General features: G+C 38.9%; 2 protein-coding genes across 4 annotated transcripts in view; one reads left to right on the top strand and one right to left on the bottom strand.

Annotated features, from left to right (window-relative positions):
- ACBD5 (acyl-CoA binding domain containing 5) overlaps positions 1 to 2288 on the top strand; it is a 30117-nt gene extending 27829 nt beyond the window's left edge. For 2 of the 3 annotated variants that reach the window (XM_042472415.1, XM_042472414.1), the window contains 3 exons: positions 31 to 98; positions 1126 to 1235; positions 2073 to 2288. In XM_042472415.1, the coding sequence (XP_042328349.1) occupies positions 31 to 98; positions 1126 to 1235; positions 2073 to 2110 (216 nt within the window). In that variant the 3' untranslated portion in view covers positions 2111 to 2288. The remainder of the gene's footprint in view (positions 1 to 30; positions 99 to 1125; positions 1236 to 2072) is intronic. The other variant, XM_042472417.1, reaches the window with a different exon arrangement.
- Positions 2289 to 4534: 2246 nt separating this feature from the next.
- LOC121933112 (serine/threonine-protein kinase greatwall-like) lies at positions 4535 to 20209 on the bottom strand. Its single transcript, XM_042472413.1, has 9 exons — positions 20124 to 20209; positions 18626 to 18732; positions 16773 to 16917; positions 15378 to 15550; positions 12407 to 13591; positions 11335 to 11470; positions 8617 to 8730; positions 8420 to 8521; positions 4535 to 6549 (listed from the first exon to the last, which is right to left on the bottom strand). The coding sequence occupies exons 1-9, from the start codon at positions 20191 to 20193 to the stop codon at positions 6392 to 6394; spliced, it is 2190 nt and encodes a 729-aa protein (XP_042328347.1). The 5' UTR covers positions 20194 to 20209; the 3' UTR covers positions 4535 to 6391.
- Between the last annotated feature and the right edge of the window lie 1822 nt (positions 20210 to 22031).

Raw genomic sequence — 22031 nt, 5'->3', positions numbered from 1 at the left:
TTTAAATAGCTCATTTAATTTTTTGTTAAACTTTGTTTGTATTGCAGGCAAGAACCGGATCCCTCCCTTCAAGTGATCAGCCAGTTTCATCTGTTAAGGTAAAATTCTATCTACTTGTAAATGAAGACCAAAAAGTTAATTTTTTAGAATGGTGGACTTTAAAGGTAGGCTATTCTTAGAATTTAAGGTCATGATAATTTTTTTTGGTATAATATTTAGAGAATTATTTCATAAAATAACATATTAAATCCTGTTTTAAGCTTCTGCTAAAATAAACTGTGTGTGTTTTTCTTCTTTACCCTGGTTAATTCCAAATATTCTATACAAAGTATTCAAGAACTCAATTAAGCTACTGGCATAATTGAATGCAACAAAAATATTAACAGTTCTCTATTTCTCTTTTTAATGAAAAGAAAGTTGAAACTCTAAAAAGCCACAGAGAACAATCTCATACATGCTTATTTGGAAGTAAGTGTCAATGTAGTCATCCCTCCATGTTTGCGGCTTTGATATTTGCAGATTTGATTATTCACGGATTTCATTAATATGTTCTCTCTAGGACTGTCTAGGTCCTCCAGTGCAACTCTGTGGTCAACTTTTAGCTAAAGGTTGCACTGAAAGACCATTTGTGTATGTTGGACATTGACCACAGAGTTGCCCTGGAGGACCTAGAGATTCCTAGAGAGGTGTCCTCTAAGGTAAAAACAGTGTTTTTGTTATTTGCGGATTTTCCATATTCATGGGAGTCTTGTTCCCCTAACCCTAGCGAATATGGAGGGACAACCGTATTCAATGGAATTTCACAGGTAAGCATGTGTAGGATTGCTACCTTAAAGTGGTTCTCTCAACATTCATAATTTGCAAAGGATAACAAGTTCCAAGTGGCAGAGCAGCCAAAGATGATGGTGCAATTCAGTGCTAGTTCAGTCTTGTATTTTCATATAAAGAAAACTCTTGAGAAATTATAATAAAATACACATTTTAGATAACTTGGGCTCACAAGTGTAAAACTATTTGCAGTTCTTAATGTGTAATATTTATTAACTTTTATGTATGTTGGCATTTGGATTTATATGACTGACTGACTGACTGACTGGTGTTTATTAATTTATTTGGGGTGTTTAGAGACCAGCTTGGTGGCCCTTTGAGATTTCTCCTGGTACTTTGGCCTTTGCTATTTTATGGCCCTTTGTTGCGCAGTGGCTGGTACATGTGTATCTTCAAAGGAGAAGAAGGTAAGATTTGGTGCATGCAGAAATATATATTTTTACTTTGAATTTTGTTTAGATATATTATCCTTACATTGTTATTCCATCCCAACAGTGTTTTACTATGCTCTGAGATTATTCTCTGGATTAAATCAAATTTGCTGCTAAATTGTCTTCCTCCACTATCCTGACCATAACTGTGATTAATGTTAAATACCTACATCTTTTCTAAGATGCATTTCAACCTTTTTTTGTTACAAATGTGTTTATACTTTTAAAAACAGAATGGCCTGTTAACAAAATTACATGTGCTGAAATTTTCTTCAGCATTTTCTAAATTGCTGAAGAAAATTTCTTCAGGCCTTGGCTTAGTGTCTTCAGAGACACTGGAATATATTAGCACTCAGGAGCCCGTATGTATGTCTTTTGAATATCTAGGCACTTCAGCAATAGATCATGCTGAAGAAACTTGCGAAGCAGCCTTATTTTAATATGAAAACATGGCATAAGTGGTTTTTTGTGGGTTTTTCGGGCTGTGTGGCCATGTTCTATAAGAGTTTCTTCCTGACGTTTTGCCAGCATCTGTGGCTGGCATCTTCAGATGCTGGTGAAATGTCAGGAAGAAACTCTTCTAGAACATGGCCCCATAGCCCGAAAAACCCACAAAAAACTATGGATGCTGGCCATGAAAGCTTTCGACTTCACATGGCATAAGTGGCATTCATTAAGTACAGTATTAATTTTTAAATGTCACTTGTATGTGTGCATTTTAAAATTTGAAGAAAAAAATATTGTGTCTAATGCTGTTTTTACGAGTATTTGAAAGTAGTTAAATTGGTAATATGCATGTTCTTTCCCTTCCAGAAAACAGAACTGAGGGCTCAATTCCACATTTTACTTAAGGACTGCTAATGTTGGGAAACTCTGGAAACCTCTAAGAACATCAGGCTCTGGGACAGTTAAAGCTTCCATCTAGTTTTTTTTCTTTCCCCTTTGTACTTCCTGAGATAACATATTTGAATAACCCTTTTCTCTTAGTTTACAAATGGAATAAACACAGCTTTTCTCAGTGAGCATTCACATGAACCTTAAATTAATTGTTTTGGAATGTCCTTTATGGGTAATTAGTTCATAGAATTGAAGGATCTTATTGCAGCTCTTGAGAGCAGTCCAGCTTTGCAAAGAAGAGTCATTGAATGAATACAAAAGAAATACTGTATAGTAAATTGTTACTTCTACAAAAATTTTTTGGTACTATCACTAAAGTCTTTGCAGACAGCAAAGAAAGCACACAATAGACAGTGGAAACTATAAATCTAGAGTAATCTTATTAACTGGATTGTACAATAATAGCACTTAACATCCTAGCTCTGGCAAATTTAATTTATAATTGCTGCTATAAATATGAGGTAACCTTTTAGTAAATAAAGTAAATAAAATGTTTGAGGCTGTGGATAGTACTTGCATGAGTACCATCTCCACTATGTATATATTTTTTAAAAACCTGATAACCGAATGCCTCAACATATTAAAACAGTTGACTGAATTTGAATATGGCATTATATATATTGATTAACCCAATAGAGGAATGACCCTGCAGCCATAAGCCATATTGAAATCATGACTTTAATGTAGTTACATTCTTGTCTTTTGATTTCAGTGACTTTGGTATATCTGGATTGCATCAAGAGGCAAGGGTGTATTCAGTGAAAACATTTTCTTAATAAAACAACTTCAGCTGTAGCTGAGTTGTATGATACTCATAAGGTGCTGAAAACATATGCTAAAAGTAGCTACTGTCTGTCTTGGTATGTTTGCAGAAATTGTCTTTTGCAAATGGTTACTGCTGAAGATCCCCCCCCATTAAATCCCTAGAGAGGTCAAACAGATCGGCAGCTTGGAGAAGCCAAAGGCATCTACAGCCACAATTGATCCCTGATTAGTGTGGGACCGCGGGAACTGGCTGCTGCGGTCCCAAGGCCAGCTGCTACTGCAATCCACAATGGACCCTTTTGCAGCTGGGTTTGGGCCATGTTAGCTGACCTCAGCATGGCTTCTCGCTGATCTGGGGGCATGCGTCATCAGCACGTCATACCCCTGGATCGGCCCAAAGCCAGTGCTTTTTGCCCGTGTGTTTCAGGCCATAGATACTTGAGCAGTGCTTCACCTGTGCTACCATTGTGGCATAGGCCCCCAGAACAGGTAATGCCTAGAAACTGATTGACAAGAATCTGGTTCTCATGGAGGCTGTCAATCTGTGGCCACACTGTACTAATTTATATAGCAGGTGTGGGCTCACTTGATAGAGCATTCCTCCATACCAAAAATCTCCTGTTGGTAGAAAACAGATGTCACTGAAAATTAGGATAGAGCTCTTCTACCTGACATGTTTTTATGTGAAGTTTTTTGTTCTTTTTAAAGTCAAGGATAAGTCCAGGCAGTGGTTTACCCATTAAGGAAAGGGAAACTGACATCTGTCTGAGGCCAGGAAGCTCCTTGCTGTTCATATAACACCTGATCAGCACTCTCAGGTTGGACCACTGTGTGTGTATATATGGGCACACACATTTCATTGTGTGAAGCAGCAGCTGGTACACAATCTTCTGTTGTTTGTAGTTGGCAGGATCCAGTTTTCTTTTAAAAACTTAATTTGAAAAACATTTCTATGTACCTAATTTGTTTGTCTTTGCCCCTAATATGATTCATTACATCACTGCATCAAAGACAATTTCAGCATTGTCACTTTATTAAATTTGATTGCTTTTATTTATCAGATTCATATATGAATGACAACCTGTTACTTAAAAAAATCTCTGAAAATATGATTGGGAAATCAAATAATGTCAACATTACTTTGTGCAATGTTATAAAAATCAAACATAAGTGATTGCTTCTCAGTTGCTATGATGAAAAGAAAAACTGCAGACCTGAAAATAGTGCCACACCACTGAAGCTGTGTGCTCCTCCTCAGTGAATCTCAGTTGAACGTCTTTGGAGTACATATTTTCAGGATTGTGACATATTTTGCACTATGTAATTTTTCAGACTGATAAGAAGCTCATGATCTTGATGTTTGAAAAGCACCTTCATATCTGTTTTATGCTGTATAAATAATGTAATTATGGGATTCAATTTTTGCTTTGTTTAATAGAGAATAATTTAAAGGTTCATTTTTAAAAGTTAGCTCATCTTAATCTATTGTAAATAACATTTTATCAAATAAAGGATGACAGGAATATACTGCCTGAGGATATTTTACAGGTCTTTTATGACTGGACACAATGTTGAAACTTTCAGGAATATGGCAAAGTTCTTTAATCTGTAACATCTTAGGTATGCAGAAAGATGTAGGACAAAATTAATTTTGGAACTTGTATTCCATCTTCACTGAAGGGAAGGGAAGCAGCTTTAGAGGGATTATTATTAAATTGTAGGCCATTAGGTTACCGCCCTTCCTGAAAAAGGCTGTAGACTGAAATCAGAGTGGGCTTCATCTCTGCCAAAAGTTGAAGGCTAAGAGCTGTTTGTAGATTAGTGGTCTCTGAAAAGACAATTGTGTCATCAGGTTAGTGTGGCATTTCATTCTTTAACTTGCTCTTGTTCTCTAAGCCATTACATCTGAATATTTTGATCTGTAACAATAAGCAGGCCCACAAGTCTGTGTTTATGCCTTACTTCCTCATTTGATAGTAGTTTAGCAGTTTCAGAATAAACTCATATACATATTTCACACTACTAAGAGCAATTGTTTATTTTGCTCTATGAGGTTCAGTAAATCGCTCCTCAGACTTTTTGGGGAGTGGAACATAAATATATTATCTTAATGTGGGCATGTAACTGTTGGATTCTGGCCAGAGACATAGAACTATGGGTCAGGCAGCCGATCTCATGATATCTGGCTAGTCTAATTTCATTCTGAACATAGCAGTGCCTTGATACACCAAAAGTAGAGAAAGTAGTCAAGCAGAAATGGTAAATTGTATGAAGGGAAAGCCAAGACTATTGCATTAACCAGGACTAAATGTAAAGACAGTAAAACTTCCCATATGCAAGGAAGTCCATATAATTAAATCTAAACCCCAAACAGATGCCAATGATATGTGGTGTCAAGCTCAAGCAGTACCCACTCTGAAAGAGCATACAGTAGCTATTGCTGGCAAGTTACAGCCAAACAAATTTTCTTGTGACTTCTTTGTAATGCTTTATTTTTGAAAGCAGAAAACAAAGGGCTTTAATTTCCATTTAAAACATATTCCTCTATTAAGGAAACAGCAAAGCATGGAACAAATCCATTAGATGGATGTGCAGTAGTCATCTGTATTACTTCAAAGAAGGCTACAAAGTATGTCTTAGAAAATTTTTATTTAAATGTTTAAAATACATAATCAGTTTTAATCCAATTTTTACTAAAATCTCCTCTGATGTTCTTTATTTCTCTAAATTATAAATCTGCAGATTTAAATATACACTTCTTGGTTCAGCTGTTGACCGTTTCAGTATTTTAAACAGCTGCATCCAGAAATCAAAGTAGGGTAGTTAAAACCTACTTAGATTGGGGAGGGAGTTTTCATAAATAACTGGGATGGGGAAAGTAAACATTGGCAATAATATTAGAGACAATGGAGAACACTGATATGCTAGTAGCAGAATAGGAAGCCTATGAATTACTTTGAAGTGCCTGAAAGTTTTTGAGTCTAAAAAGGATTGGCACACAGAAGGAGAAGCTGGGCTGCACTGAAAATGTAGAAGTTTGTTTTTGTTACATGTTCATCATCAAAGTGTCCTGAAAACCAGTTTCAAATAGATTCTAACCCAAAATTCAATGTGTAACATAACTAATACTTTGAAATATATGCACATAAACACATTGCTATGCATTTACTATACTGGTTATGCCTATGACAGCCCCTCTCCCACAATTAGAAATACACGTTAGCAGCAGAAAACAATTTTGTTAGTGAGTCATACCACCATTACATACGTAAGATTTACATAAAGTGCAGTAGTAACAAGAATAAAAGTACAATCAGAAGCTGTGTGGAACTAAATGTTTCAACACAGCTGGATGAACTAAAAGCAGACCAGATTTTAAAAAACATAATACTAGTTAGAAAATCAGAAGTAAATCAATGATAAGAAACTTTATACATGTGCAACCCTCTAAAAATTCTTTTGTGTTCATACTACAAGCTGAATCCAGACACTGTTAGATGCTGAGCATTATTCCTAGCTTCAAAATAGGTAGTGTCAGTCTCATCATTTGGCTGGGGTATGAAGGGCATGGACTGATTATGCAGATTATCCCAGTCTACACCATGAAAGAGAGGGTGAAGTTTCAACTCTAGGGAAAAAAGTTCAAACAAACACGTAAGATTTCTTCCTGTAAAAACTTAAACACTTTCCAGATTCTACATGTACTTTTTCTTCTAAATTCTGAACAAGGAGTTACACAATCTATCTCAAGTTTAAAATAAATGCTAGCTTTAAAGCAGGGATAGGCAACCTGCGGCCCGGTGAGGCCTTGGGACCGGCCCCAGCCCGGTCCTGCCGCTGATTGCCGCCGGGGCCTTTGGTGTCTCGCGCGAGGGGCATGGTGGGGCAATTGTCTATAGAAGCCTCAGAAACATGCATTTATCTTAACATTTTTTTAAAAACCGGCAAATTTTTTTGCGTGTCCTCCATTTTTTTATTTTAAAAGTGCCCTCCATTTGAAAATTTTGTCCTACATTTGTCCTGGTTTATTTATTTATTTAATTTTTTAAAAAATCATTTAATTATTTTTTGGCTTCGGCCTCCCAGTTGTCTGAGGGACTGCAACCCGGCCCCTGGCTCAAAAGGGTTGCCTACCCCTGCTTTAAAGGTTTGATGACTCTTTATGTTTAGAACAACCACTTAATAAACCCTTTATCTCTTGTCAAACTTAGGTTTCTTGAATAGTTGCATTAAGGCAGCATTTTCATTCCTAGGATTTCTATGTCGTTCCTCTCCCTTCCACACATTGAGTAATTCCAGAGTGTGAATTGAGTAAGCAAGTGGCAGTTTAGTGATTCAATAGTGGGACAGTGGCTAAGGCCATGAAAAATAAAATTAGACGCAAAAAATATTGTAGTTCAGGAGGTAGAAAAAGAGATAATGGAAAAAGGCAGCTGGGCCACAAACAGCTGCTCAGCCATGAAGCCCTGTCAATGTGGCCTTTGTATATAACTCTATTCTACTATCACAGAGAATTGGCACAATGATCAAAGTGAGGAACAAACTACACATGCTTCCCAGAATGTGCTATAGTAAGAAATGAGCTACTACCTTTGATTATATTTTCTTGTGGTTTGTGACCATCTTTAGATACTGATGGGCTGGAGTAACTTTTTTCCCTTTTCAACAGAGTACAGTCCACCCTTCCTTTATGCAGGGATCCATTCTGTATTCCCCCGTGCGTAAAGGGAATTTCGCGGATGCTCGAGACTCATTTAAATGAATAGGGCTTGTGCACGCAGCAATGTGGCAGCACATGCATACTACAGGTGCATGCGCCATTACTCCTTATGGGGCACTTTGCCCCTTTTCCCAGCACGGCTTTCAGCACATGCTGAAAGCTGCGTATAATGCGGTTGCACTATAATTCTATTTAATGGGGGGGGGGGGGGAGGAGGCCCAAAGGTTAAAGAACCAATTAGTAAAACCTCATTATCTCACGCCAAGAGGAAAGGAGAAAAAGTGGGAAAATTTTTTCCACTTTTTGTTCCTACAAAAAAGGTTTTGGTTCCTGTTGTAAAGCCACTCACTGCCAGGTGGATTCTCCTTGAATCACCACCCATTCTGAAATCCTCATGTTGATGGCACTGCCTGTTTCTAAAGTGGGTTTCCAGAGGCACTTTCAGTCATCGCACTGCTGCAATGGCCAGAAACATAAAACCCAATATTTATGATGTGATATATCTGGTTTATTGTGAATATTCAACAGGATGTTGGCAATTGTTTTAATACAATTCCCACTATCCTCTATTGGGAGTTACAGGTTTAGAGCTTGTTTGTTTTTCAAGGTTCTAAGACTGAATCTGTCTTTATGCTCTAGAAGGAAGGAGAACTGGAATGTTCTATGGGACATTCCTTTAGGGACCATTTGAGTGCATCCAAATATTTTAAGCTGTTAGTTTCCAAACTGCTATATGAACATAATAATTGCAATAAGTGTTAACTAAATAGATACTAACCCTTGAATCCAGCTCGTCTGCTACTTTCAATGGTTAAAAGGATATCTATAGCATTCTGAGCATTATCTGACAACTTCTCTTCACCTTCGGGCCATGGAATATCTAGAATACATGGACACGCAATATCAATCAATATTTTACATTTAATGCTATATAAACAACCTTTGAACTGGTTGTTTGGCAAAACAGGCAATTACCTCTTTTCAAAATATTCTGAAATACTTGTTGTGGTGTTTCATCATTGAATGGTGGAATTCCAGTTAAAAACTCAAACAGACAAACTCCAAGTGCCCACCAGTCAACAGCATGACCTGAAGTGAGGAGGACAACACATATATATGAATAGCCATTCCTTTTTTAAAAAATATATTTTATTTAAACAATACAAATTTACAAATACACACAAAAACACATAACAGTCATTCCCACTCCCCTCTCCTTTACACCCCCATACATACACCTTATCAATTCTTTCTTCTTTCTTCCACTATCTTCAGTCATTCAACAAATTAAAAAAAGAGAACTTCCATAGATCAAACCTTGACCATTTCATTATCTCACTGTTTCTGTTTCTATTTTCCCTTGTTAAGTTACTCTATAGTTGCTTGTAATTTCCCTTTATTTTTTAATCTATCACTTGTATACCTTGTATCATATCCTACAACTTAAATATAACTAGCATCTTAACCAAAACCATTTACCCTTTTTTGATTAAGAAAATTAACATACAATATTATATTAGATATACAAAATCAATTCTCTCTCAAAAATCCCTTGTCAATTTTGTTTTGTATATTTGGCCATTTGTCTGTGACATAATTTTTCCCAATCTTCTCTTTCTTTATTTCCTTCCTTTACTGAATTTGGACAATCTTTTCCTCTGTCCTCCATTTTTTTTTTTGATGCCAAGTCCATTTCCATTAAATCTAATAACTTTAAAACCCGTTCTTCCATATATGAATAGCCATTCCTAAAGAAGTACACACACATACTTGTAGAAATAACCAAAACAAAACAGAAGCCTAGGTAGATGTTTAATAAGTAAAGGCTTTGTTTCTGAAATAGGTAAAGTAGTAATTATCTAACCATTATGACCTGAATCCTGTGGGATAGTCCCAACAACACCTATTATTTGGATTTACTTATGTTCTGACTTGACTTTTGACCCAATGGGTCTCTTCTAGTTGGGACTAACCACCAGGATTCTAGCCTGTAACTTTTTCCTTAATGTTGCTCCTCCTAAATTAATATCTACCCAAATATTCCATGGCAGAAAAGAAAGTGAAGTTAGTCATTTCCAATACACAAACTTCCAAAGGCCAATTATGTGTGGCCCCTGGGTGCAACATGGTTGCCCACCCCACTTTACATACTGACATGCAAAACCTCAAATTCAGAGGTAGCGAGGATTTCCTGTTCCATTCTTAATCTCCTGACAATGCAAAGGCCAGTGTGGTCTTCAAAGACAAACGAACAAACAAACTTGTAGGTATCCTGCTGTACTTCAGACTGCAGTGAAAAGCCTGAACTCAACATTATGTTTCCAATGTACAGTTCTTCCTCTTATTTGCTCTTGAACATCTGTTAGGTCAAAAAAGTCAATCCCTGTCAAACAAGTGCAGGCAAAGCACAAGCAAGCAAAGCTGTTGAGGCACCACAACCCATTAAGCAGCATGCATTTTACAGCTGCTGCACTGCTTGAAGCGCCAACCAGTCCGTTATACTGAGAACAAAGGATGTACTTGCTGTGAGAATTTGCTTGCACTGCAGATGCAGTTACATATTCAAGTTTTAGAGGACTGGTTTGAACAATGTCTCTTACTCATTCTTACTTCCTTCTGTGTGCAAATATATATGTGATGCATTGAGCAATCACAGGTATCGCCTTGGAGTAACTTCAATAAAAGCAGAAGTTGCTGCCAGCCAGTAATGAATCATACACATCTCAATGGAGGTTAGGGTCAGATCCACTTACATGAAACAAAGTTTGAACCAGCCCATCCTTTTAATTTAGATAGTGACCCTTTCAAGTTACCTTGAAAGTCTATTCTTATAACTCTGTTTACTTCCTGGATTCTAACAAAATTGCAGCCAGCAAAGAAAGTGGCATTTCATTACTTCAGAACAACTTGGATGTTTTTCCTCAAATGAATAAAGATGTCAAAATCTACTAAGACCTCAGTTTGCATAAAAGCTCAGCCTATGTTTTTCATATCTGATCAAATTCTAAAATAGTCTTGGCCAAATCTTCCAACCCAAGCTTGGAGACTTTAGGTGCAAGCCATAGTTTTTATAAAACCACAATTCCCCAGCTTCTCCTTTGAGCAGTGCAATTATACTTTGTTCTGCACAGTGCTACACTATAAGGAAACTTACCACTGGTTTGAATTCCTGTGTGCGAAAAAAAAATGAGATAAACACTGTGGTATATCTACATAAAATGTTATCATATTGCACTGAATTATTAAGCGCTAATAATTTGAAACTTTGAGACACATTCACCATTGACAGTTTCCCAGTATAAACACACACACTATTTTACTTCAAACTACATGCACTTTTTTGTTATTAACATGTTTTAAATACACACAAAACTGTAATTACCGTACTACCAAATTTACAAAACAAGCTACAATATTCAATTTCCTCTGTCATGCAGCCCCAAATACCCTTTTCCTCTTCATAATGCCCACATCTGATTTCTTCAGGGAAACAACAAATGTAGGAACATTTTCAGTAACCAGCAAAGTAACACAAAGGCAACAAAATAAGGAAAACATCCTTAACATTACAAACATGAATCTGGCTCCAGTAATAACACTAATATATAAATGGTCTCATCTTAAAACAGAGCCAGGATCTCCTTGCAAAATGTGCATAACAGAACAATGAAATTTCTCCACAGTAAGGATTACCATGAGCCTTTGCTAAGAGCAGCTCCGGTGCCAAGTAGTCAGGAGTCCCTAAGATGCGTTCTCCATCTACAGGAGCAGCTCCTCTTCGGACACTCTTGGGCGTTCTGTAGGGTGTATCAGCATTTCCCTGAGGAGTCTGAGATTAAGAATAAATGGCAAATACAAGTATAAAAAATGATAATTCATTATTTCAAACTAGTTGTAGGTTCAGACTGTGCATTGCAGAACTAGAAAGTTATATTCAACCACACAGTGAAATGCTTTCTGCGTCTAGCACTCTTAACACTCACATAATTCCAAAACATTAAATCCTACTTAACTCCAATTCATACTTCTCAAGCAGAAAGCTTCCCTGCTTGCTTCCTATGCCAAAATGTCTACATATAATAAATGCCTCCCTTGAATGCTGCTATTTTAGTTACATACTATCTCCTCTTCCTGCCTGAAAGTTGTGAGGTTCTGAGCATTCAGCTTCAGGGTCCATTGGGGACTGTTTTCTATACATATATGCTATATCAATCCAGTCACTTTTGTCATCCTGCCACATAAACATATGACAGTGGATGCATAAAGATACATGCAGCTTCCTACTCAGCATGCCCATATTTTGTAGCAATTTTCAAAGAAATGGCTGTGTTAATCTGTTATACGTAATATAAAAAAGGGAGGTAGGGGGAAGAAAATCTAGCAGCACCTTGTACTGTATTTCACCTTGTCAAATTTTATGTATTTACTGTACTTTATGCCAATTTGTATTTGTATACCAATCAGTTCAAATTTTAACTCATGGTAAATTACACAAACACATATATTGTGCTGGTCTATGACCATAATAAAATTATTAGATTAGATCCTTCAGCCCACTTCTTTGGATGCAATAATGAAGTGATATTAAAGCCACAAGTTTTAAGCATATTTAAACAGTTGTGTGAACAGGAAGTGGACTGGTATCCATGGAAGCTTATGTTAATATATATATACGTATATTAATCTTCATGGTGCTGCTAGGCTCCTTTCTCCCTTTTTATTTTGTAGCAAGAGGCTCTTAAAATGATACTGTATTGCAATGCACCTGATATACTCTATAGGATGTCCCCTTTTGTGCGGGTGTAATGGTCATAGGATAAGAGCCACTGCAAACAGAGATATCCATTCCTTCTACAGAAATCAGGCTTCTTGATGGTTCAGACATTTTAGACATATTGATTGCACTGTTATAACTCCGAAAGGCAACCACATTTTTCTTGAAGAGGTTTAGTGCTTTCTGTGAGTCCACTGCTGAAGAAGAGTGAAGATGAGTGGGTGTTTCAGTTACACTTTGCGTACTCTTATCCTGATCATGCTGCCGTAGCTTGGTCTCTTGGCTAGAAAGTTTCTCGTCCCCTCTTGACAAGGTGTCTAGACAACATGGTGATGTTGCAGGCACAGAGTCTGTTTTTAGCTCCTCAAAGGTAACATCTTTAATGCTCCTGTCTAAATGATTTTCTGCTGCAGAGAGATCTGAGTCCACGCTTATGCTTGCCAAAGGCTTCTCATCATCAGTGCATAAGAAGCTGGAATTAGTGGGTTCCCTTTTCCCATCTTTTTCACAATCTGCATCTAGATAATCCATAAGATTCTTTGCTATTAAAGGAGTGGCTGTTTTGTTGCTTCTATTTTGTTGTGTCCAAGAGCACTCTTTTGCTTGACCATCATTTGTGCAGGTCTCTTGCAAGCACCCATCAAGTTTTAGGCAATGGAGTTCAGATGTTAAGCCTGTGCTTTGTTTTTCAGGAATATCTGTGATTTTACAGCCACGTTTGTAATCCGCATTCTTTTTTTTAACAAAGATAAGTTCTTGAGAAGGGCTGGTGTCAACCAGCCCAAAGCATCTTTTGACACCTGGCATCTCCACCATCGCCTCCTCTTTCCTGTCTTTTGAAATATTTCCCGAGCTCAAAGGAGACAGGTGGCAATTTAAGGATTTTGCTGCTTCCTCCTCTGCCTGGGCAGCCTTTGCTGTACAGAGCTTTTCTTCCCATTCTTTATATTCTGAAAGACATTTTCGGACCAAGTCTTTCATATCACAAGTTCTTACAGATATTTCAGATAGATTAAAGGATTCGGTAGACTCACTGCTGCTAATAGGAGAGATGGCAGACTCCAGAGCCTTTCGCTTCAAGCCTTTAGTGCCATTGAAAAGCCGTAAATCTGTATTCTCTGGTGTTTCTGAAGAAACTACTTTGCCTGAGGCAGAGCAGAGGATGTCTTCTGCTTCCTGAAAATCAAGCATTTCCAGGTGTTTATAAACATGCTGAAACAAGATCAATAACCATATGTACTTATTGCATCTTTCTTATCTCACCTTCAGCCCAAAGACTCCTAATGATATCATAATAATTGTAATAGAACAGGGATTTATTTCCACGCAGTTAGACATAAAACTTGCAACTGGAGAGAAACCTTGTGCATTTGGATAACTGGATGACGGATGGGGATTAGCGAGACATGTTATTTTTTGAAGATGATGTACTGGAAGGAAAATGTATAACAACATGAGCAGGCAAAAGCTCTTGCAGTTTAAAGTAGGAGCCAGAATCACATGGCCACTCAGATGGTGTTGGACATCAGTTCCCAGCATCCCTCACCATTAGTTATGCTGGCCAGGAGTGATGGCAGTTATAGTTCAAAATCATATGGAGGGTCATATGATTTAGAACAAAGAGTATCTGACAGAGCCTTTGTATTGCTGAAGTTTGTTTTAAATATCTCTAGTAAATAATAATAATTTAAATAATAAAGAATAGCAATGTGTCATGCTGGCCACATGACCATGGAATCGTCTTTGACTATGCTGGCTACAACGGCTTAGTAACAGAGATGAGCACCACCCTCTACAGTGGGACACAACTAAACAAATTTGTCAAAGAGAAAACCTTTTTAAAATAATAAAGACACACATTTTAAAAAATGAACTGTACACACAACATTAAAACAGAATAGAACAACAACATAAACTAGTTTTTTCTTCCAGTCCAAATACTTACTCAGATAACCCAGGCCAGAAGGTTGTTGTGTCATGTTGCCTAGATTGTGGAAGATCATTCCACAATCTAAGCAACATGATATTGAATGTGCTGTTTTTTGACTCAGCAGACAGATACACAGCATGGCTGTAATACTGATCTGCATGTCCAATAAAATTTATATGAAAAGACACAGTCCTTAAACAGAGGTTTTTTTCAGAAGCAAGCAAATAAAGTGTCTATCAAGAACTGAAATAAAATATCTGTTACAATGAATTCACCATATTGCATGTATAACATGGAATGTGAAAGAAAAGTAATTTTAAAGGCAACCATATACCTGTTTTGTTATTTTTTTTCCAAGCTTGGAAGTAATTCATTAAAATTAATTACATTACTTGCAATGAATTACTTTTTTGAGTAAATGACAGCAATGTTAAGTCTCATCATGTAAACAGGGTGTGGATGATCCTGCAGCAAATAACTAGTCTTTATCATTATATATCTGAAGGTTACTTTCTAAAGGTAAAATTCCAAACTCTATTCTTTTTTCCTCACCTCAAAATTTCCATGCATCATGGGAACAGGAGGTCTCTCCTGTTCATAAATGTGCCCCCTGCTTGCAGCAGAAGGTACCACAATCAATTTGTGCACATGAACCTATTTCAAAACAGAACTCAGTTTACTAGTCCTGGAGAGTCTGTTGTCAACCAAAATTGATTTCTCTTAGTTCAAGAGTATTATGAAAGGTGTGTGTGTATGTTCATTTGTGCATATAGTGAGAAAAGGAAAACCATGTCCTCAGCCCTTAGAAACTGCTTGCCTACATGAAAGATCCACTCGACATCTGGATAACCCAAGAATACAGTGGAAAGGAAATAAGCAGTAAAAGTATATCTCCTGATCATCATCTTTTGGGACTATCCTTCCTGATGGCTGATTTTAAAAGCCTGTTTCATAGTCCCAGAGTGCATCTTTGAATCATTCAGTTGTAAGAAGTCAGAAGAAACAAAGCCATTAGAAAGAAGCGCTCCTGACCTGAACGTCTCTTTCCCACCGGGGGCTGCTGCAGCACTCTGATTCCATGCTGGACAATTGGGTGCGGGAATGGCTACTGGCACTGGAAGTCCCATACCTTTTTCTAGATTGAAGCAGAGTTGGTGTCAGGCTCCTCACAGGTATTGCAGGTGTTACAGCTGAAGAATCGAAGCCTTCAGGAAGAACATCATTTAAAAAAAATATCAAGGCATACAAAGCACAGATGCAGTTTCAAAACATACTAACTGTAGTACATCAAGCAAGTATAGTATAGTGTAGCACGCCACCTGTGCAGTTTTACATCCTCTCCCTACCCTGTTAGTTCTCAAGTTCTGAAAGGAGCTCCTCCAGCTGCATCTTACTGATGGAGGGGAAGCAACTGAGAAGAGAAAGATGGAGCTGCTCTGGGCTCATAGGAAGGAGGAAATGAGAGTACAATCCCAGATGGAAAGCATCATCCTTTCCTTCCCCTTGAACAAAAGATCATTTGCTTCTTCCTCCTATGAAATGCTTCCTTCTCCATGGTAAGAAACAGCCACCGCTACCTCTCCTGGAGCTTGACAGCTGGGGAGAAAAGATTCTAGATAGGACACAAAATGTAAGAGAATAGTCCCCTGTGCCTCATCCAAAAAGGGATACGCATGCATGTAAGCCCGTAGGAGGTTTCTTTTCATGTAATGTAATTCACAATGTCCCTTCTGATTACAAACGATTCCACTCCCCTGATTTCACAGCCTCCACTAATTATTTTTATGGCATACTCTACAGGTAATACAATCAAAGTAACATATGTGCTCATAAAGCAAAATAAATGAAATATATACAAAATCTGGTTTCAGTACTATCAGTGCCTCCAAATTATTCAAAGGAAAAAGAAAAAAAATGGTGGGGGGAGAATAGGATAAGAAAATGCATTGACTCTCCCCTTCATTCCAGATTGTTTCTCCCTAATAAAAAGGTTGGTAGGTTTTTGTTACAGGCTTCATAATTTGTAGTCTTGCACAAGATTTGAACTTGAATTTCTCCCGTTGACAATCCAGTACTTGGCTACTAAATCTCATTGGCTCTAAAATAAGCTAGAAGCTGTTCTAAGCTAAATTAAATGAAGAATCTCAGTGATCAGATAACATGATCTGGCCTTCAAAAATCTTTCCGGGGCATCTTACAAAACAGAAATCCATAATTATAACAACACACACTCATTAAACATCAAAACAACACACAGAAAAGCAGCTATGGTATGATTTTTAGAAATGGTGCAACCACCTGAAAAACCCTTCCCCCAGTGATTATATACCAAAACTCTCATTGGGAGCAGCACTTGCAACAAAGCCTGTGGAGATTACCTCTATAAAAGACAGCATATGTGTAGATAAGCCTTTAAAAAGTACTTACATGCTCTCAGGAGTTTATTAGGTGCAGATGGGTAGTCTTTTTGACTTACAGATAAGGGGGAAACAAATCCTTGAGAAAATTGAGACATATTTGCACAAATAGGACTTGGACTAGGTGTGTGCATTTTCCCATCAACTGGAGTATACTGTCAAAATGAGAAAAGCATTTTCAAAAGATACATGAAACCAAATATATTATAAAAGATAAGAATTATGATTTCATATTTCAGTCATAGATTTAGTACAACTGATTCTCTGCAACAGAACATCATAGAATCATAGAGTTGGAAGACACCATGAGAGACATTCAGTCCAACCCCCTGCCATACACAGTCAAAGCACTCCCTGTGACAAATTGCCATCCAGACTGTTTAAAAACCTCCAAAGATGAGGACCCCATCAAATGCCAAGGCAGCATATTCCACTGCTAAACAGCTCTTACGGTTAGTTCTTCCTAATGTTTGAGTGGAATTTCTTTTCCTATAGCTTGAATCCATTGCTCCGTGTCCTAATCTCTGGAGCAGCAGAAAACAAGCTTGCTCCATCCACAATATGATATCACTTCAAATATTTAAACATGGTGATCATGTCCACTCTTAACCTTTTCTTTCCCAGCCTAAACATAAGCCACTCCTCTTAGGGCAGTTTCCAGAAAGTTTACCATTTTGGTCATCCTCCTCTAGAACATCCTCCTTCTTGAACACTATCACTTCCCCCAGTTTAGACAGCATAATTCTACTGATGAAGCCTAGAATAGCACTGACTTTTTTAGCTGCCCCTTCACACTGGTGACTCATGTTCAGCTTGTGGTCTAGTAAGTATACCTTTCACATGTACTGTTGTCAAGCCACACAATATCTGTGCATTTCATTTTTAATGCCTAAGTGCAGTATCTTACATCTCTTCTTGTTGAAACTAGTTTTGGTCCAGTTCTCTAATCTCTTAAGGTCATTTTGAATTCTGAGCCTGTCTTCTGGGGTATTAGCTACCCCATCTAATTTGGTGTCATCTGCAAATTTGATAAACATGCCCTCTATTACACCATCCAGTTCTTTATAATACACTTTATAACTATTGAAAGAAGGATCCAAAGTGGTTGCTACATAATTGTTTCATACAATGTGAGGGGCTTTTGTTTGTTCATTTAATATCACCCTATCAAAGTGGAGATCTCAGTGGGCTGATGTGGAAAACTTATCACTTCTTGCAAAGACAAAGCAGCTCCTCAGAGATTTTAAAAAAAGAGAGAATTAATTTCAAACAAGCTCTAGTTCAGCAACTGAGAATACACCATGTATAGCAATCCCATGTATAGCAGGGAAAGTCTCCTGAAGAGAACTCTAGAATAGTGCTGCAACAACAGAGGTCAGTGTGAAAACAGTGAGCTTGATAGGTCAAGGATGTAACTCAGTTTAAAGTAGGGGTGGGAACTGTGTGGCCCTACAGATATAGTTGGACTACAGCTCCCAGCCTTCTATGTTTGCTGGAAGTTGCATTAATTCACCATTTAGTAGGTGTTTTTGTTGTGTGCCTTCAAGTTATTTCTAACTCATCAAACCCTAAGGCAAATCTATCACGGGAGTTTCTTGACAAGATTTGTTCAGAGGGAAGGTTGCCTTTTCCTTCCTCTGAGGCTGTGAGAATGTTACTTGCCCTATATCACTCAGTGGGTTTTGATGTCTGAGCATGGATTCAAACCCTGATGTCCAGAGTCACAGTCCAGTTTTCAAACCACTATACTACACTGGCTCTCTTCAGCATTTGGAGCTGGCTCACCATCTGGCGATCTACCTAATTCCCACCTCAGGCATACAGGCTGCTTTCGATGCAAATTACTGTAATTTGAATACTTACAAAACCAAAAGAACTGATGAGAGACAACACTTGTCCAGGTGTGCGTGAATAGTCTTGTTTTGGTTTTGACATGGATGGTGTTGTGAGGATATCCATCATGTTGAGTTCTGAAGGGGAAAAATTAGGAATGTTAAATTTTGGGTCATTTAATTAACAAAACTTCACATGTACTGAATGAAAATGTTCTGTTGTAATGATTTTCTCTGGACTTGCCTCAGGCTTTGTAACAGCAACAGCAAGACTGTGGTGTAGTAGTTTGAGCAATGGACAACTCTGGAGATCAATTTTTGAATTTTGAATCACTGCTCAGACATAGAAACTCAGTTGGTGACCTTAAACAAGTCACACGTTTTCAGCTTCAGAGCAGGGGAAAGGCGACCATGAAAACCCCATGACAGGTTCATTTAAGTGTTGCCATAAGTCAGAAATGACTTAAGGCACACACTAACAACAAGCCTATGCCAATTCCTGCCAACACGGAACTTGGGAAATTATTTTTCATCAGTACTTTGTTGTGTTATTCATTGCTAGCATTCTAATACAAAAACAAAAATCGAATGCCATGTTCTTCATTACATTTGGTGGCAGGACTGGTGCTGCTTAACTATAAAAGGAAGCTTTAAAACAAGGGTTCCACACTACTCATGACAGCAACACTGTTTCTATCTGCCCTTCAGCGCAATTCCTTTTTCCTGAGTCAGTCAAGGAAGTATTGCTGGCCATATTTCCTGGAGTGGTTTGACAGTAAGCATTGTGTTCTTCTGAAGTTAAGTTGTCCCTCCATGTCCACAGATTCTGCATCCACAGATTCAAACATGCTTTAAAAAAAATCCAAAAAGCAAAATTTGATTTTGCCATTTTATATAAGGCACACCCTTTTACTACACCACTGTATATGATGGGACTTGGGACTTAAGCATCCATGGATTTGGCTATCCATGGAGGAGTCCACTGGATACCAAGGGCCCACTGTACGGGATAAAAGCATCAGACGCATAAAGCACATAGATTTTGCCAGCCATTGCATTAACTGACAAATGCAACATTGTTATTGCCTTGTTCTCCCCAAAAGTAACTCATTCCATGTATCATAATAAATTGCAACACATTGTCTCTAAGCTCTGTAGCACCACCATTCCTCTTGGACCCCACAACACCAAAACATGAGCCAGTTCTGCTAAAGCCAAAGTATCACTTCACACATTTTTTACAAATGACAGACTGGAAATTACTTTTAAAAGTCACCGTTGTTTCACAATTTATTTGTCAGATGACTGCTGTTGGAGAAGTAAGTCCAAACTTCCTCCAGACATGCTAGGCCAGTTGTACTGGTCTTTGGACCTAGTTTATATTCTACACACAAGAAATGCTTATGTTAAATGTGACTATGGATAAAAGGGTATTTGCTATTGTCACAGTAAACATTATCACATCATTGGAAATAGTTCTCTCTCCCTCTCACACACACATATTTTGGGTGTGTCTTTCCATGTCTCACCTCTGTTCAGAGTAACTTTGGACAATCCAAAATCTGTCAGCTTAATGTGGCCCTCATTAGAGAGCAACATGTTGTCTGGTTTCAAGTCCCTGCAGTTATAAAGAAAATGAAATAAATATGGGATATATACATGGCTTATTTTAATGCTTGGGGCACCATTAACAAAAATCACTCTACATTGTAAAGTTCCATAGTATACAATGATTATCCATTAATACTGGGTGTATCTGTGCTGACTCAGTAGTTCTACACACCGGGGCCCTTTCACACAACACAATTATAGTACCATGATTCCACTTTTACAGACATGGTTCCATCCTATGAAACCATGTTATTTCCAGTTTGTTGTGCTTGCGTACCTTTAAGTCACTTCTGACTTATGGCGACCTTAAGACAAATCTATCACAAGGTTTTCTTGCCAGAATTTGCTTAGAGGGGTTTACTTTGCCTCCCTCTGACTTCCTCAAGATCACCCAGGGGGTTCTATGGCCAAGTGAGATCCAAACCCTGGTTTCCCAGTATCTTAGTCCAACAAGGGGTCGGCAACCTCCGGCCGCCGGGCCGGATGCGGCCCGCGTAGGCCTGCCGCCGGCCCCGGGTGCTGTTGCCCGCCGCCCGCAGCCCGCCGTAACGGCTCTTCGCGCCTGGGGCGCCGCTATTTGGGCGGCAAAATGGCGACGCCCATAGCGGCCTCTGGGGCTATGGGCGCCGCCATTTTGCCGCCCAAAATGGCGGCGCCCAGAGCGGCGGCGGGCCTTTAGGAGGCCCGCTGCGTCCCTGGGGCCCTCCAGGAGGGCTCCGAGGGCGGCAGGGGCCCTGGGGGGCCCGCTGGCCGCCCCTGGGGCCCTCCAGGAGCGCTCCAAGGCGGCAGGGCCTCCCCCGCTCCCGCGGGGGCTCCACCCCGCGCCCTCCCCGCCTCCCCGCAGAAGAGCAGGAGGAGGAAGAGGGGGCAGCAGGAGAGGAAGAGCAGGAGGAGGACGAAGAGAGAGGAAGAGAAGGTGGTGAGTGGCCAAGCCCAGAGTGGTTTTTTTGTTATTTTCAGTTATTTTTAATTGCTAACAAGTGTCCCTGGTTGACAATGATAGTGTGATGATATGATGATGACGATGATGATGATATAAGCCAGCTTGAGAGGCATGGAGGCACTGTTTCTGAAGCCAAGAGAGTGTGACCTTGCAAAGTTGTGTGTGCTTTTAATGCTAACACGTCTCCCTTGCTTTGACAATGATAGTGTGATGATGATGATGATGCAGCTTGAGAAGTATGCAACTACTGTTTCAGAAGCTGAGAGAGTGTGACTTGCAAAGTGTGTTTTTGTGGCTTTTAATGCTAACAAGTCTCCCTTGCTTTGACAATGATAGTGTGTGATGATATGATGGATGATGATGATGATGATGATATGAGTCAGCTTGAGAGGCGCACGCACTGTTTCTGAAGCCAGAGAGTGTGACTTTCAAAGTGCCTTTCTGTGTGTTTTGGTTCTATAATGGCAATATTGATATCAAAAGCCTCTGGGGCAAGGCCAGTGTAAATTGCTGTGATTTTCAAACCCATGCGCAGTGAAGAAAAACCAAGTCCCTTAACCAAGTACACATTTCTGAGAAGTACACTTGGTCCAAGAACGGTGAAACCACCTTGACATGTTCAATACGCATAGCCATGTTAAACCATGCTAAGTGTTAAACCCAAGGGGTTTGATTATGGAATAAGCCTCTGAAATATGCAAGAGGCCATGTTAAGTAAAGCCATGTGAAATGCACAACTGTGCTGTTGTGTGTGTTTTGGAATGCAGATTGGGGGTGTTTGTCCAGAAAGGCACCGAGGAGGAGAGGCGGCACACGCCTCCTCCTCCTTGCAGGGCTTTGGTAGAGGCTCCGCCCCAGAGAGTGGCTCTGCCCAGAGGTGGAA

Source organism: Sceloporus undulatus, chromosome 6 (assembly GCF_019175285.1).
Source record: "Sceloporus undulatus isolate JIND9_A2432 ecotype Alabama chromosome 6, SceUnd_v1.1, whole genome shotgun sequence".
NCBI lineage: Eukaryota > Metazoa > Chordata > Lepidosauria > Squamata > Phrynosomatidae > Sceloporus > Sceloporus undulatus.
Note: the sequence above shows the minus strand (reverse complement) of the source record. Positions and strands in the feature narration are given on the sequence as shown.